The 18,149-nt window shown below is 48.0% G+C and overlaps 1 protein-coding gene across 2 annotated transcripts in view; it reads right to left on the bottom strand.

Moving 5' to 3' along the window:
- UPF1 (UPF1 RNA helicase and ATPase) overlaps positions 1-15,070 on the bottom strand; it is a 37,179-nt gene extending 22,109 nt beyond the window's left edge. For both annotated transcript variants that reach the window (XM_027038434.2, XM_027038433.2), the window contains exons 1-2: positions 14,575-15,070; positions 450-592 (exon numbers count right to left, since the gene is read on the bottom strand). In XM_027038434.2, the coding sequence (XP_026894235.1) occupies positions 450-592; positions 14,575-14,805 (374 nt within the window). In that variant the 5' untranslated portion in view covers positions 14,806-15,070. The remainder of the gene's footprint in view (positions 1-449; positions 593-14,574) is intronic.
- Between the last annotated feature and the right edge of the window lie 3,079 nt (positions 15,071-18,149).

Genomic DNA, 18,149 nt, shown 5'->3' on the forward strand with positions numbered 1-18,149 from the left:
GTCAACAAACAGGTCTACCCACTGATTATTCAACTCCAATTTTGGGGGAATTTTGAACACATCAGAGAGGCAGATATTTTAAAGTATCCTACAATCAATCATCTCTTTGTAAGAGAAATTTAGCTGCTGTTTGTTTACCCTCTAAACCTAAATGCCCACCAAATGTGAGGAATTCTTTTGAATGAGTGAGCGGAACAGGTACCAGGAACCACCTCAAGGCCTGAGAAGGGGAGTCTTTCCCCTACCCTCTAGGTGAATTAGGGGTGTCAGAGTGTGCTGACCCCACCCTCCTGCTCCTGACTATGTATAGACAAATCTGAAGAATCTCCTTATTTCGTAATACCAAATGTCACAGTCCATTGGCTTGGATGGGCTTCTAAAGCCAGCAAACCCACTCAGAATGAAAAAGCTCTGCGGGAGGAGTCTGAGACTCTGCCGTCGGCACTCACCTGCAGGCATGTACAGGGAGATCCTTCGTGTAATAGGTATCTTCTTCATCTTCTTCAAAGTTCAACTCGGCCAACAGCTGGCTGGTCTTGGCCACATTGTCATCCACAGCCCCGTTCTGCAGAATGCCCTCTGGTCCACCGACCTACAGCAGAACAGTGCCATCACCACGCAAGGCTGCAGCTTTCAGGCCTTAGCCCAGGCACGTGACCTCTCCTCAAATGAGCAGCCATGGTGACCTTCCCACAAGTGCCGGCCTGCTCTCCACCTAAGACAGTTCAGCTTCTTCTGACCGACTTTTTACACTCTCCCTATTAAACCCACCTGGACAAAAACAGGGTGTTGGTGACCTAGGTCATCCACCCTGCCTCCTGCATATCCAGGTCCAATCCCATCTGGTCACGGAGCCATGAGCAAACTGGATGCTGAGGAAAACGCTTCGTTCCCATGACTGAGGGTCACAAGGAGCAGGATGACTTTTTACAAAGTTGTTGCAATCCCCTCTGGGGACAGCTGCACAGTGTCAGGACAGAGGGCCTGGAATGCCAGCAGAGTGATGGGTCCCACCAAAGCCTAAGCACCAGACGTAAAGGCTGTGTCCACTGGAGATGAGGGAGAGCGGTTTTCTCACTAGTCAACATACTTCCTCCACTGCCAGTTTCCCTCTCCAGAGGGCAGCCCTTCTTCCTTATGAATTAGTAGTTCAATGTTAGGACGGCCTTCCAAACTCAGGCTATAATCTTACTACTTATATTACCTTTTATAAGCCACAACTGCAAAAACATACCAAAAGGCAACTTTAACAATAACCCATGAATTTCACAGGCACTTCTGAGCTCACATTTCCATTCAGAGGCACATGGATTCAACTCGCCAGAGATTAACGGGCATTCATTCCTAAAGCCACCGCCAGGAACCTCAGACAGCAGTCAACAGTCCTTGTCATCTCCCCATGCTCCCAACAGGAGGAGATGACACATCTCCCACATGAGGTTGGGTCAGGCAGCAGGAGTGTCGGAACAGTGATGAGGACAGGGAGGAATGAATGACAGAAGCCCCAGGGCAGGCACCAGATTTCTCTGAGCAGTGAGACAGGATCAGACACTGGCCCCCCCTCCCTCAAAAAGCCCTTGCCACTTAGAGCCACACCATGTGGGGCCAGCTCAGGCCAGTGCAGCTCAAGTCAGGAGTGCCCCCGGGGCCTTTTCGTGTCCACTGCTCCAGCCAAGTTACCTGTAAGATTCTAAAGACAGCAGATCTCTTGGGGATGTGGAGCTGGAGGGGGGGGGGGTGGGGGTGGGAAGGGCAGCACACACCCGGTTACACGGGGGAATCAGGAAGTGCATTGCCCCCTAGGGGGCATTCTGGAAACTGCAGTGGCGCATTTGGGTTGTGAGTAGGGGGGTATCTACAGCTGTGTCTGTAATGGTCTCAGCCCACATTAGAACCCCATTTCACACCTTCTGCCACTACTTTAATGCACTTTTTCCAGGCAGGCAACAACCAAGTTAAATGAAAGAAAACTATGCTTTGTTTGAAAAAAAATTTTTTTTTTCAAAGAAAAAATCAACATTTGGATTTTAATGCAAAAACAATACTGTAACAATCACAAGCACTTCTTTGTGAACCCCTGATCTCTTTTTTTTTATTGTAGTAAAATACACGTAATATAAAATGTACTACTGTAGCCATTTTAAAAATATTTCTTTTTGAGCAAGAGAAGAGAAGGAGAGGGAGGGGGAGGGGGAGGAGGAGGGAAAGAGAGCAAGCACGAGCAAGCAAGGGGCAGAGAGACTCCACACTGCCCAGGGCTCCATACTGTCAGCGAAGAGCCCGCCGCGGGGCTTGAACTCATGAACTGTGAGATGATGACCTGAGCCGAAATCAAGAACTGGATTGCTTAACCAACTGAGCCACCCAGACACCCCACCTCCCCCTTGTAACCATTTTAAAGTGTACAGCTCAGTGGCATTAAATACATTCCTATTATTCTACAATCATCACCAACACCCATCTCTACAACTTTTTCATCTGAAACTGAAACTCCGTATCCATTACCAACCCTCCATTCCCCCGAGCCCCTGACACCCACGTTTCTACTTTCTCTGAAAACTTGACTACCCTAGAGATCTCATATAAATGGGCTCATAGTGTTTGTCTTTTTGTGACCGGCTTATTTCACATAGCATACTGTCCTCAAGATGTATCCATGTTGTAGCATGTGTCAGAATTTCCCTTCTTAAGGCTGAATAACATTCCACTGTATGGACAGACGTTTTGTTTACCCATTTACTCTTCAGTGGGCACTTCGGTTTTTTCCACCTTCTGGCTGCCATGAACATGGTATACAACGATCTCATCAAGTTCCGGCTTTCAATTCTTTTGGGGATATACCCCAAAAGAAGTAGACTTGCTGGATCTTACGGTAATTCTATATCTAACTTTTCTGAGGAACTGCATAGTATTTTCCACAGAGACTATGCCATTTTACATTCCCACCAACAGTGCACAAGGGTTCCAATTTCTCCACAGCCTCGATGATACTCATTATCATTCTTCTGGGTTTTTTTAAACAACCAACTTAATGAATTTGAGATAGTTATCTCATTGTGGCTTTGATTTGCATTTCTATGCTAGCTAATGAAACTGAGGATCTCTTCTTGTGCTTGCTGGTCATTTATATATCTTCTTCGGAGAAATGTCTATTGAAGTCCTTTGCCCATTTTTAATTAGATTGTTACATTCTTTGTTGAGGTGCTTTGAAATTCTGATCGTTGGCTATCACTTCAAAAAGTCACCTGTTTGGCAATGTTTCTCTTGACACATGCAGTGGCAATGCTACTGTGAGAGCCAGCACTGCTGGCTCGCAATGTCTCCTAGTATGACTGTGTTAGGCACACACGTGTTGGTTTTCATTTTAAGAGATTTTTTTTTTAACATTTATTTATTTTTGAGACAGAGAGAGAGAGAGAGGGAGCATGAACGGGGGAGGGTCAGAGAGAGGGAGACACAGAATCTGAAACAGGCTCCAGGCTCTGAGCGTTAGCACAGAGCCTGACGCGGGGCTCGAACTCACGGACCGCGAGATCATGACCTGAGCCGAAGTCGGGACGCTTAACCAACTGAGCCACCCAGGCGCCCCAACACGTGTTGGTTTTCTGAAAGTGTGTGGCCAGGTTACGGCACCAGGATTTCATCTTATGGCAGAGAAGGAGGTATGCATCTCATGCTGCAGAAGGCAGCAATTAGAAATTGACACCTGCAGGGGTGTCTGGGTGGCTCGACTGATAAAGCAGTTCAGGTTATGATCCCAAGGTTCCTGAGTTTGAGCCCCCACATCGGACTCTCTGTTGTAAGCATGGAGCCCTCTTCAGATCTTCTGTCCCCCTCTCTGTGCACCTCCCCTGCTCATGTTCTCTCAAAAAGAAAGGAAGGAAGGAAGGAAGGAAGGAAGGAAGGAAGGAAGGAAGGAAGGAAGGAAGAAATTGACATCTATGATCCCATTTAAACTCTTAAAGTCAGTAAACAGGTTCCTCAAGTATTTAAGGTAACAAGATTTCTGAGAATATTATGGAAGGCAAACTTTTTACTTGATCTAAAACTATTCTTTCCAGGGCTGCCTGGGTGGCTTAGTCAGTAAGGCGTCCAACTCTTGATTTCGGCTCAGGTCATGATCCCACAGTTCATGGGTTCAAGCCCTGTATCAGGCTCTGTGCTGACAATGCTGGGCCTGCTTGGAATTCTCTCTCCCTCTCTCTCTGCCCCTCCCCTGCTCATGCTCTCCCTCTCAAAATAAATGAACTTTAAAAAACAAAACAATTCTTTCCATAGATCTGGTATCCTGAGCTTAAATGCGTATTGACACCTTTTATGACTTCACTCTGATCAGCTTTCATCTTTCCAAAGAGAAATGTGCTATCTTTCCAATCCAATCTCAGCAGAAAAACACCTTAAAACCCAGAATTAGGGAGCTTAGGTGGCTCAGTTGGTTAAGCATCTGACTCTTGATTTCAGCTCAGGTCATGATCTCATGGTTTCATGGGTTTGAGCCCTGGGTCGGGTTCTGCACACTGACCACATGGAGCCTGCTTGGGATTCTCCCTCTCTTTCTTTGCCCCTCCCCTGTTCATGCTCTGCCTCTCTCAAAATAAACTTAAAAACAAACGAACAAACAAACAAACCACCACCACCCAGGATCATCAGAAGGCTAAGAAGGTGGTCCAGGAAGGAATCAGCATGCAGCTCCCCCTCTCAAGCTCAGAATAGCATTTACATTTTTTTTTTTTTTTTTTTTTTTTAAAGAGAGAGCATGAGCAGGGGGTGGGGAAGAGAATCTTAAGTAGGTTTGGAGACTGATCCCATGACCCTGGGACAATGACCTGAGTCGAAATCAAGAGTTGGATACTCAACTGACTGAGCCACCCAGGCACCCTGGTACTCATATTTAAAAAAAAAAAAAAAAAAAAAAAAAATTAATGTTTATTTTTTGAAAAAGAGAGACAGAGACCAAGTGTGAATGGGGCAGAGAGAGACAGGGAGACACAGAATCTGAAGTAGGCTCCAGGCTCTTAGCTGTCAGCACAGAGGCCGAAGCAGGGCTTGAACTCAGGAACCATGAGATCATGACCCGAGTTGAAGTCAGATGCTTAACCAACTGAGCCATCCAGGCGCTCCCCCGTATTTATAAACAGCTGGGTTAAATACCTAATAATATCCTCAATTTTACTTCTTATCCCACAATGTTTAGGACATTTACTATCTAGCCTTTTAAGAAAATGTTTACAGATTCCTTATCTAGAAGAACTCCTAAAATATCTTATTAGATTGCATAAGCTTTTACGTGTCAAGAAATGCCCTTGGTGATATCTGAAGCTTTACTGTCCTGAAACATCAAAATTGGTCCACAGAGTAATACAGAAAAGTGCATACCACCTGGGTGCCATCTTCCTACCCACTCCTGCCTCATCTGGGCCTCAGATCCCACAGTTCACCTGCCCTCACCAGGGGAAGGCCTGAACCAGCAGAGGACACCTCCTGACCAGCCACATGGGGACCCACCCTGCACACTTACCCCTTCAGGTTAATAATGGGGAAAGAAATGTAGGTCTACTCTCAGAACTCTTGGGAGACAATATGATACAGATACAAGGTCAGGTAGACTCTCCACCCTCCACTAGAGCTGGGGGGCCAGAGAAGACAGTCCAGATTCTCCAAGGCCCAGTAGCCCTCTAGCCTCCTGGTTAGGGAACGTATAATGTATACGTGGCGCACACACACACACACGCACACACTCCCAGCTCCCACTCAGCCCCACTCCTGCCCAGCTACGATCTGGCCACAACACAAACTGACTTCTATAGCGGGGTTGTTAGTTTCTCCCTCTACTCTCTGGAAAGTTTTAAGATAAACATTAAGTTCAAAAATACATCTGACCTTAGAAACTATAATTAAATTAGTTAAAACAAAGCTCTAACTAGAGAGTGCCCAGCACAGAGAAGGTCCACAATCCATGCCAGGTGACAAGACGGAAGGAGTGAAGGGTCCTTGGCCAGAACAGGACTGAGGTCCTCTGAGATTATCAACCCCTCACTTCCAGTCAGGACCCCTGCAGCCTGCAAGGCTCCGAGAGGCAGCACCCCCCCGCACCCGCAGGAACCCTGAGCCCACTCCCAGGCATCACATCACTGGGGAAACAGTTCCCTCTTCACCTCTGCTCTGGGTAAAGGTCTGCAGATGTTTTCTGCCCAGGGACAGTTTCATACAAGCAACTACAGAATTCACTGTGTACATCAGAGTAGCAGGAAGAAACGTTGCTTCAGTCCCACAGAGGAAAAGCATGTAAATTCAAAAATCACTCCCAAATGTGCTGGTAAGAACTTTTAGACCACAGATTTTTACTCCAAACCTCATAAGCATTGTACCACGCAGCATGAAATGGACCTTTCAGTCCCTCAGTCTCTGAGTCTGCCAGTGCTCCGGGGCCTTTGCACTCACTGTCCCTTGGTTTCTGCACAGCTGGCTCTTGGTCCTTTGGGTCTCAGTCCACAGGGCGCCTCCCAGGGAGGCCTCCCCCATTCCATCTGTGGAGCCCCAAAGCAGGGGTCCCTACTATGACCCCAGGACCTAGAAATGAGCCACACCCCAGGAAGCCCTCATAGTGTAGGCTAAATGAATACATCTTCACACTGAAAAGCATAAACACTGAAATGTAAAATAATTCATCTCATCAATAAAGGTATTTTTTTATCCTGAGGTTTAAATAAAAAGAGAGTGGGCAATCACCTTTCCCTCAGGGTAAGGAGAGGCTGAGCCTCACCTCTGGAAAAAGCTAACAGAAGTTCTGGCCTCCCCCCAGCTCTTGAGAAAGTTTCAAAACTACAGGGAATAAACAACTCACATAACCATCACCTGGATCCACCAGCCACTCACACTTTTTACCATGCTTGCTCTCTCCCTCTGCACACACACACTTTTACTTTCCTGACCCATTTCAGAGTCGCAAGCCCCAGGACAAGCATCTTCTCCATGTAATCACTATACAAGCCTCACACTCGGGAATTATGCTGATAAAACTGATATAATACTGCTATCTAATAAGCACAAGCACAATTCCCCAACACCCTAACGTCCTTTCTAGTTTTCTACATTCAAGACCTAGTTAACACTCGTTACTTATGCTGTCTCTTTAGCCTTCTTTAATCCATTAGTTTTAACCACATGTAACTGCTGACATTCAACCATTTCTGACCTACGAAAATGCCTTCACACGGTCCCACTCAAGAGAGTGGTCCCCAGATTCTGGATAAAAAGGATCCTCACCGGCCTCCCTCTTTACAGTGAACCCTTGTTCTGGTCAGCATGCTGAGTCCAGGCCTATGGTTCATTTCAATGCTCAGAGTGTCCTTGATGTGTCCGAGGCATCCCCACCTCAACCTGGGCTGCCTCTGCAGGTCCAGCCCTGGGATCATTACTCTCAAAGGAGCCCACTCCACGCCTGCAGGGAGAAGCCAGGGTGTGATGATGGGTTCAGTCCAGAAGCCAGGACACCTCACAGGACAATGACACAGACTGGACCCCAGCTCAGTGGCATGAAAAGAAGAGGGAGAGGCTGTCCTGGAGAGCAAGCCAAGATTCATAACCATCACATAAATGGTGGACCTCACTGGGGGCCAGACCAAGTCAAGACATTTTCTCATGAGTGAAGAATCTGTGGAGAAAGGGAAGCCCTGTGGATTAGATGATCCCAAAAAACGACTGTCAGTGCTGTTCATCTGACAACAGCAGTATTGCCTATGATGGAAAGATGCTTTTTTGTTTCCAGAAACGCATAGGAAATATAGGTCAAAATGACTGTGTATTGCTAACTCATATGGCTCAACCTCAGACGGAAGGATGAAATAACATGTTGGATTTGTTTTAAAGCTCTTCTGCGATGAGAATAAAGGGCCAGAGGACAAAACTGCTGAACTGAGGAGATGGATATGCAGGGTTTGTTTTCTTTACTTGCAGAGAATCCATAACCAACGTTTTTACACAATATAGATGGACAAGGTGGCCTCCATGGAGTCCGAGGAGCCATACACTCAAAAAGAGTGACGGAAGGCAAGCACAGTTCTGACCAAATGCCTTCTACTCCAAGATGAGGAGAGCCACCTCCCCAAAGTCACTGGCATCCCTGGCAGCTGAGCTCTGCAAGGAGCAAAGCAGACACGAAAGTGCCATCCTCAGTTGTGACAAAGGGCTACCCGCAGAGCTCAGCAAGCAGCCTAGGTCTAGAAGCCATCCAGGCAACAATCTGCAGGGATCCAAAGAAGCCCGGCTTGGCTCAGTAATCCAGCTCACAAGCTGCTACCAGACTAACACATACAAACAGGCACAACGATCCTTTCCCAGCCATGGGATCCCAGGACCCAGCATCCCCATGTTTACTAGAGGAAGCAGGATGCTGCTCTCAAGGAAAGCTCCTCTGCCAAGAAGAGTTCAAAAACCCCCTGAAAGCAGGGCCCCGAGACCTGGAAAATGAAGCCCTGAAGACTCAGCCAGACTCGCTGCCCTTCCACACCTTCCAGGCCACACTCTGTTCCGGGTCCCACCAAGCAGAACTGGGAGTCATGACCCTTCTCTGCGGGCAGGACTATCCCGGCAACACTGCAAGACCACCCTGCCAGGGCAACAACCACAAATGCCCCTCAGTTGAGAGCCACTGCCCAGAATCTGCTCCCTCCAGCCTCTGTGCATGCTGCTCTGGTGGGGCCTCTCCCTTTCTGCAGAGCCTCTTACCCTCCCTCTCAGGGCAGTGTCTCCAAAGGGTCTGCTGACCAGCACCAACTCCACCCATACCTCCTATCAGAGAGGAGCCCTGCCTCAGCCTTGGGGGATCACGGGCCCTGACAAAAACCACAGACAGAACTTGTGTCTGCTCTAGCCATAATTCCTTATGAGGACTCAGGGGCAACAGGGTATCCAGTGCAGTCAACATGTCCCAGCAGGAGTGGCCACTCTGGTTGCCTGGTACTGTAGTTCACACACTCACATTTATACACATGGGCCAGCGTGCACAGGCACATATCTGACCACAAGGCACTCTACCGGAGCTCCCCTTCCGGCTTTGTCCACACTCTGCCAGGTCTACCTGCCATCTAAGGGCCCTTCCTCTCAAGCGAGGTCACAGTATCCCCTCAGCAGCTCCATGAGGCTCTAGGATCCAGCCCGAGCCCCTGGCATGGCATATCAACCCTTGCCCGCACCCACTCTCCTCCACACCAAGCCAAGTGTAGCGCTCCATGCCCACCTCTCTGCCCAGCAGCATGCCTTCCTGAACTCAAGGAACACTGCTCACAAAAGCTTTCCCTCTGCAGGGCAGACCACTCCCTCTTCTGGGCCCTCATGATCCCAAAGGTCAACCGCAGTCTGAGCAGCACCTGTCATTTCTAACACAACAGCTACAGATGGCAAAGGATTCACTTTGACCCCCAATCCTCAGAGAGCACAGCAAGGCAAGGAAGCAGGACTACAGAGAGGGGCAGGAGACAAGGACCAGGGTGAAGAGACTGGCCTGACAGCATGTACAGTGGGGACAAAAGTAAACATGAACAGATATATGAGGGCTCCCAGGCTCACCCTGAAAGCAGCGTAGCCAGGCCTCCGTTCCTGACTCTGCACCCACGTGGAGGGCCCAGCATACAGGGTGGTGAATCTCCCCCAAAATGTGACTGGGAGTGGCTGAGCACGGGGTCACTCCATTTCCCTACATTAGAGATGCTGATGAGAAACTACAAAGATTAACAGGAGCAAAAAGGGGAGGGGCAGGAAGGGGAAGGGGCAGGAAGGGGAAGAAAAAGAGGCATGAAGAAGAATCAAAGACCATGAATTGTGTGACGGTCGAACAACTCTGCAAATTTACTAGAAAAACACTGAATTGCACATTTACATACAAGACTCTGGTATGTGATCATACCTTAATAAAGCTATTAGAAAAACGTCTCCTTTTTTTGGTTGTGGGAGCAGGATTGAGAAAGAACTTTGTTTTTCAGTTAACACTGGTATTGTTCAAGTGTTAACTTTGCCCCCAATCGTATTCAATCTGGGTTAAGAAATTAGGGTGAACAGAGTAAGAAGTCATTTTGCTTATTCACCAATGACACGTAAGCCCTTCCTCTCCCCTAATCGCCCATGGAATCCTAACCATCTAGAAACAAACTTGGGAAATCCAATAAGGGGAAAGTGCTGAACGAACACTTGCCAGAGCTCCTGCAAGGTTACCAGTGTCTTAGGTCCAATTTTCTCAAGGTGTGCTTATATCACCGCTGAACTGAGTGTTCACAAAACCAGATGGAAAAAGTCCCACTCAAATTTTAAACTCACCACTTTTGGGAACCCCTAGACTGTACTGAACTCATTCCTCCTCTTCATAAACTACAGGCCAATAAGCAGAAGATGATCTGTTTACCTGGATGGTCAAGAATATGTTAGGACAGCTTTCCATGATCAATTCTGAAGACTAGGTAGCAACTCTTTACTCAAGTATCTGCCACTTGAAGAGGAAAAGAAGCTCAAGTGTATGTACTCAAGACTACAACTGATGAAGAGCCTTTGTTTATCCATTTACCTGTTGATGGTCACTGGAGTTTTTTCCAGTCTGGGGCGCTCAACGAATCAGCTATAAATGCTCAGAGCAGCCCCATGTGTGGACAACCACCTTTGCTTCTCTGCTGGACCACAGAGAAATGGGTGAACCATCCCATCAGCAAGGTATGAAAGTTACAAGTGGCTTTCCAGCCTTTTAAAAAATTTGAGCCAATCTTATGAGCAGGTAGTGGTATCTCCCTGTGGCCTTTCTTTTCAGTTTCACTGAGGTGTAACTGACATACAATCAACAGTGCATGCTTAAAGTGTATAGTTTTATAAGTTGTTATACATCAGTGTATGTAAACACCCAATCGAGATAACCAATACATCCATCACCAAGTCTCCTTATGCCCTTTGTCACCCTCTCTTTTCCTTCCTCCTTCTCCCAACCACTAATCTGTTTTCTATTACTATGAGCACTTTCTAGGGCTTCATACAAACAGAATCACAGGGTATATATTCTTTTTTTTTTTTTTTTTGGTCAGAGTGCTTCTTTTACCCAGAATTATTCTGAGATGCATCCATATCATTGTGTGTGTCAATTCCTTTTTCTGCCTGGGTAGTGTTCCCAACTCTTACATCTTTACCATAATTCCCATATTTGGAGAAAACATGACAGTAGCAACCATCAAAAGGAAATGTTCCAACTAGACAGGGCAGAAGGTTTATAACACCAACTATCATGCAAAGCACTTCTGAAATTACCTTTCCCTGCCCTTTGATGGGCGGGGGAAGGGCCCACGAAGAGTCAGATCGGCAAAAGAAAATGGTCCCTTGTATCTTAAGGACACTTGGCAGGATTATGTCAGCACTTTTCATTCCATGGTCTGGAAGGCTTTGATAAATATCAGTTTTATTTCATAAACAAAACAAATGTTATTTGAACCAACTTGTAGCTCAGCAGGAGTCACCCCTGTGCCATTCTCCTACCCTGGCAGGGACACACATTCTGCCTTTAAACAAACTTTCAGGTAGGGGCACCTGGGTGGCTCAGTCGGTTGAGCGTCCGACTTCAGCTCAGGTCACGATCTCACAGCTCGTGGGTTCGAGCCCCGCGTCGGGCTCTGTGCTGACAGCTCGGAGCCTGCAGCCTGCTTCGGATTCTGTGTCTCTCCATCTCTCGGTCCCTCCCCTGCTCATGCTCTGTGTCTGTCTCTCAATAATAAATAAACGTTAAAAAAAAAATTTAAACAAACTTTCAGGTAAAACCAACTAAACAAAACTGGTATCAAAAGTGGCTGCACGCTGGGAAGGAGTCTGGCAGCTCCTGCAAAGGTTATGCACAGAGTTACCACACAACCCAGCAATTTCACCTACAGCCACACAGAAACCTGCACATGAATGTTCACAGCAGCATTATTTGTAATAGCTACAAGGATAAACAACCCAAATGTCCACCAACAGATGAGCGGATAAACAAAATGTGGTCTGTCTGTACTGTGGAAAACTGTTCAGTCAAAAAAGAAATGGTAGTAGATACATGTTACAGCATGGATGAACCTTGAAAACATACTTGGTGAAAGAAACGAGACACAAAAGACCACATATTGTCATTTATATCAAATGTCCACAGTAGGTGAACCTGAGACAGAAAGATCAGTGGCTGCCCGGGGTTGGAGAAAGGAGGACTGACAAGCTAAGAGGTATGGGGTTTCTTTTTAGGGTGATGAAAATATGCCAAAACTGATGACGGTGAGGGCTGCACAACTCTGAATGTACTAAAAGCTACCGAACTGTACACTTTAAATGGGCAAACTGTAGGCTACATGGATTCTATCTCAAGAAAGCTGTGAAAGAGAAGTAGCTGCACAGCACTTGATAAGTTACAGCTACTCATTCAATAAGATAAAATCAAAAGGCATTCAGAATGGGTTTGAGTCTTTCTGGAAGCCCCACTGTACAGCTAGTTACCCAGCCAACTCTTCAGGACAAATAAGGAAAATCCCAAATGTTGTAGGCAGCCAATGCCACCAACTGGCATAGGAAAGAATCAACTTTTTTTCCACTTTTCAATTCTATTCAGACTTTTCCTGCCCCCAAATTCAGAGCCTTCTCTTACAACACAAAGGATGTAACTCCCATTCCCCAAACACACACTCAGGCCACACGTGAGTGGGTCATCTGAGTTAATTAAAAGTAAAGAAGGATAAACCCTTTTGATGTCATCAGAACTCAGGTGAGCTCAACTGCAACATTTACCTCTGGTGGAGAGTTTTAAAGCTCTTATTTTATACAACTCAGTGCTCAGGTGCAGAAAAATAGATTATTTCAACTGAAAGAGAAGGGCATGCCCTGTAACTCACTGATCACAAACAGAATACAAGGAACAAAACTAGAACTCAGAGCTGTTTTATACTGGCCAGAAAAACACTGGCCAATATAAAGAAAAGAATATGCAATAAAAGTCTTAAAAAGAATTTGCAGTAAAACGATTACCTTTACCAACCCTGAGCTGCCACTAACCATGGCACATCGCTCAACTGAGTGATCTTTATCCTCAGCCTCCGGACGCACTGGACACAAGTTACAAACAGCGTTATCTGGTCCATCCAAACTTGAGTCCAGATTTCATGCATGTTTCCGGTCCATCCAAACATAAGTGCAGATTTCAGGTATGTTGAAAAGTATAACAAAAATAAAACTCCGATACCCCCATTTCACAGCTGTGAAAACAGAGAGGTCTACAGGTGTCATCGTGAGTGTCCAACGGCTCATTCGTTTCTCCAGGCAAACTCTCTCCTATCTTCCTCCACCATATGTAAACCAAGCTGAAAAAATACATACTTGCACACCTGTTCTCCCTGATGCTCCACCCATCAGGCATCTATTTTTAAGGAAATCTGGGGTTAGAATGAGTCAAATGTTTTCTGCTTCTATTAGGGGCTAAAAGAAAATCCAAGTGGGTGGTCTACCCACGAGAGTGACTCAATCAACTAGAATGCTAGCCCTCCTCCCCCAAGGACAGAGTCTGAGCTCACTCTGGCTGAGGATGGGGTGGCTCCCCCAGCCCTGACAGTGGATCCTCATGCCAAGGAACACCTGTGACAAGGGAACCCACCCCAAAACCCCAGCCAGTCCCCTCTGCCACTCCAGAGCTGGGACCTAGGTTCAGGAAGTGCGTCCCTAATACTTCTCATAACCCAAACCCAAACTTAAAATACCTAAGTAGCTTTCCCTAAACATTCACATCATTAAAAACAAAATTTTCCAACGTGGCAGTACCACTTATGTAAAACCCACTATCACTGCCCCCATTGGAGGAACAAACTCAAACCTAACTTTTCCAAGACAGAGCTGTGGAGTTACATAACAAGTCGGTTTCAGCAACAGGCAATGCAAGAAGGAAAAACAAAACGCAACCTGTCTCTTGAATAATCTTCATAACCAGCGAGTGTGGGGTTCTCAACTAGAGGCTAAAATTCCGTTTCTACTCCGGGAGCTTCGACCCTGCCCTCTCCAGCGTCCCTGGGCCCGGGGAAATTTGAACCCGCGGTTTAGTGGGCATGACCGGGGGCGGGCGAGGGGGAATGCCCAGATGGCTGGGACCACAGGTGGGGGGTGGGGCAGGGAGGACGGATCTGCCAGAGGGGAACCCGGGCGGATCACCACGGAGCTGGCTTGAACAGGGCACGGACTCAGCTGGAGGAAAACTTGGGGACAGGTCACCCCCGACGGCAGGTCACCTCGGACACGCCCAGAAGGCGACTTCGGGCAGGTGACCTAAGACGCGGCCTGAAGTAGATCCTGACCAGATCACCCGGACCCCACCAGAGCGGGACTCGAAACAGGTCTGCCCCGGCCCGGCTAGAGACCCGGAGCCGAGGCAGGTTACTCCGGACCCGGCCGGATCGGGGAACCCGGGGAAGGTCAGCCTGGGCCGGGCCTGAGTGAGGGACCTGGAACAGGTTACTTCGGACGCCGCCGGAGTGCGGGACTCGGGGCAGGTTCCCGGGCGCCGAGGCCCGGCCCGGGCTTCCGGCGCCGCCATGTGCCGCTCACCTGCGCGTCCAGCTGTCCGGCCGCAGCGCCCGCGCCAGCGCCGACCGGGCCTCCCGCACCACCTCCTCCGGGGCCGCCGGGGCCACCTGGGGGCGTCTGCGTCTGGCTGGGGAGGGTGAAGTCGGTGAACTCGAACTCCGAGCCCTGTGTGTCGGCGCCAAGCAGCTCGGCTTCCTCAGTGTCCAGGAAGGTGAGCGTCTGCGAACTGGGCCCGTACGCCTCCACACTCATGGTGCCGCCGAGTAGGGCCCTCAGGCCGGCCCCGCGCCGCACTCGAGCCCGCCGCCGCGCTGAGGCCTAGGCCGCAGGCCTCGGGCCGCCGCCGCCGCCGCGCCCACGCCCCTGAACCGGACTGAAACGCCCGCCGCTGCGCGAGCCGGGCCAAGAGCCACGCGTGCCGAGCCGCCGCCACTGCCGCCGAGCCCCTCAGCGACGCTGCTCCCCTCCGAGCCGCCCGCCACTCGCAGCCCCCGGCAGGAACCGCCGTCGCCGCCGCCGTCGTGCGCGTGCGCGAGCCCGACGCCGGCGCAGGTGCGCGTGCGCGAGCCCGACGCCGGCGCAAGCGCGCGCGCTCCTCGGGGACGCCTCCAACCGCGCCCGGACACCCGCAGCTGAGCGGGCCGGCGGAACAAGCAGGGCGCACGCGCGGGGGGGCAGGGCTTCTAACCGCCGTCGCGGCGGCCTCACGAGGACGTGGTCCCGCCCCAACCGCTGTTCGGTAGCGCTGGGCGGTGGGCGGTGTGACCGCGGTGGTTCCGTCTGTAGGGGCGGCGAGACTGCCTCGGGTTAATTGAGCACTATCCGGTTGATTTCCAAAGGTGGTCTCGGAACACCCAGTTGCGGTATACCTCAAACTCTGGGAGAAGATTCCTGGGCCTCAGTTTCCCCATTTGTGAAATTGGGGGGGGGGGGGGCGGGCAGTACCTGGCACAAAACAGGTGGTCAGCATTCATTGGTTGAATAAAAGAATAGAGACAGCCCTTATCATGGAGGCTGGCCTAGGGCAAAGGTGGTTGCTGCTTTTTAGGACAGTAATCATCATAACAATAATGTTAATACATTAGCTATACTAACGTTATAATGCTATATTGCAATTATTACATTAGTTATAATTACATAATTGTAATCGTTATTCAGGGGTAGTATATGGCAAAGTTGATCGGGAACACTCTGCTCTGGGGTGAAATCCAGACCGAGACACCTTCTGGCTGTGTGACTTTGTACAAGTGACTTCAACTCTCTGAGCCTAGAGTTTCCTCCCTGGGGAAAGGTTAAATACTATCCATTATGATAGGATGAAGAGGAGCCCGGGGCTGGCTCAGTCGGTGGAGCCTCCGAATCTTGATCTCTGGGTTGTAAGTTTAAGTCCCACGTTGGATGTAGAGATTGCTTAAAAATAGAAACTTTAAGACATATAATAAAGCAGATGGGATGAAAACCACATTAAGGAAAATTCCACATGGACAGGGATTGGCTTTGTTCACATCACACAGTCTTCCCCAAGGGGATAATAATAACCCACACATGGGTGCTAAGTAAAAGTTTGTCCCGGGCTCAGCTACTGGTTTATGAACTTAACTCCAAGCTTCAGCTTCCTTTTCTATATAGTATCTCAGAGAACCTCCCCACCTCCAATTCCCTATTTGTCCCGAGATTCTGGGGCTCTCTAAATGCTTGAAGTCGGTTCATAGGGCTCCTGGTTTGCACAGCTACACTAAAAGTTCCTGATCCTGAATGGTTCTTCATTTTCCAATACTCCTGTCACTACATGATAAGAGGTTCCTTTTTCTTTCTTTACATCTTTTCTGGCCTCCTACCATGCACTAAAATGTGGGAATACAGAAATTGAATAATTAGGTCCCCTCTCCAGGAAGACACCGTTGAAGAGGAAATCCCAACAAGCCAATGGATGGTTTCAATAAAGCATAAAGCCCTCTTTGGAAAATATCCAATTGAATTGGTAGAAGCATTTAAGACCAATCTGGTAACACCCATCAGAGTTTTAAACACATCCCCTCCCCCTCGTCCTTTGACCTAGCAATTCCACTTCTAAGGATTTCCTCTTATTTTCTACATACAGTCACATCTGCAAAATGACATTTGGATGGTACACTCAAACATTATTTAACACAAAAGAAGTTGGTAATGGAGGAATTGGTGGAGGGAGAGACACAGGCATATAAAGAGCCAATAGCCACATGGCAGAAGTAAGTACTTATCGGTAATTATTTAAATGTAAATGGATTAAACTTTTCACTAAAAGGGCAGAGATTATCAGATGGATTTTTTAAAAATGATCCAGGGGTGCCTAGGTGACTCAATTGGTTAAGCGTCTGACTTTGGCTCAGGTCATGATCTCGCAGTTCGTGAGTTCGAGCCCCACATCAGGTTCTCTGCTGTTGGCACAGGGCCTGCTTCAGATTCTCTGTCTCCATTTCTCTCTATCCCTCACTGCACATGCAAGCTTGTGCGCATGCGCGCTCTCTCTCTCTCTCTCAAAAATAAACACTAAAAAAACACATTAAAAAAATGATCCAACTATATGCTGTCTACAAGAGACTCACTTTAGGGGTACCTGGGTGGTTCAGTCGGTTAAGCCTCTGACATCGGCTCAGGTCATGATCTCACAGTTCATGAGTTCGAGCCCAGTGTTGGGCTCTGTGCTGACAGCTGTCAGCCCTGGAGCCTGGAGCCTGCTTCGAATTCTATGTGTGTGTGTGTCTCTCTCTCTGCCCCTTCCCCGCTCACGCTCTCTCTTTCTCTCAAAAATAAACATTAAAAGAAATTTAAAAAAAAAAAAAGAGAAACTCACTTTAGATTCAAAGACACAAATAGGTTGAAAGTAGAGGGATGGAGAAAGACAGTCCACGCAAACAACAACCAAAATCGAACTGGATTGGCTATACTAATATCAGATAAAATAAATGTTAAGATTAAAATTGTTACTCAAGACAAAGAGCACCATATAATGATAAAAGTTTCCATCTATTAGGAAGATATAATAACTATAAACATATATGGACCTAACAACAAAGTCCCAAAACGCATAAGCAAAATGTGATAAAGTTGAAAGGAGAAATAAACAATGTAACAGTCTCTATGGCTTAGAGAAAAGAAGTCAAAGGCTTACCAGAGGTTAGAATGTTAGAGTGGATTGCAATTTAAGACAATCCTCAGAGGGTCCAGAGGACACACCTTCCACTGGGACTTTGAGAAGTGAATTTGCAGGGAGGTGGGGGAGGGGCCCAGCGTCCTTGAACTCTCTGATCACTCATTTCTGCAGACCAGAACTTAACAGTGGTGACTGCTGCCACTGAATTGAGAAACCTAAACGAAATGAGAGTAACCGGACTCTAGTGGTAGGGGCCAAGTGGTGGCACTCAACCACCAAAGGCAAGGCAGGTATGGTTACCATAATGGATAGCAGAGTCGAAGCAGCCATGAGAAAAGTCTGACCCACAGACTATTCTGTGGCTTTAGCTAGTTGATCATTCTACTCCCAGAAGTGAAATAAATGTGAAGCTTACTCAATTCTTATTTGCTCTGTACAAGCAGAAGAGTTCTAGATCAAGAGA

The sequence above is a fragment of the Acinonyx jubatus genome, chromosome A2, assembly GCF_027475565.1.
Source record: "Acinonyx jubatus isolate Ajub_Pintada_27869175 chromosome A2, VMU_Ajub_asm_v1.0, whole genome shotgun sequence".
NCBI classification, from domain to species: domain Eukaryota; kingdom Metazoa; phylum Chordata; class Mammalia; order Carnivora; family Felidae; genus Acinonyx; species Acinonyx jubatus.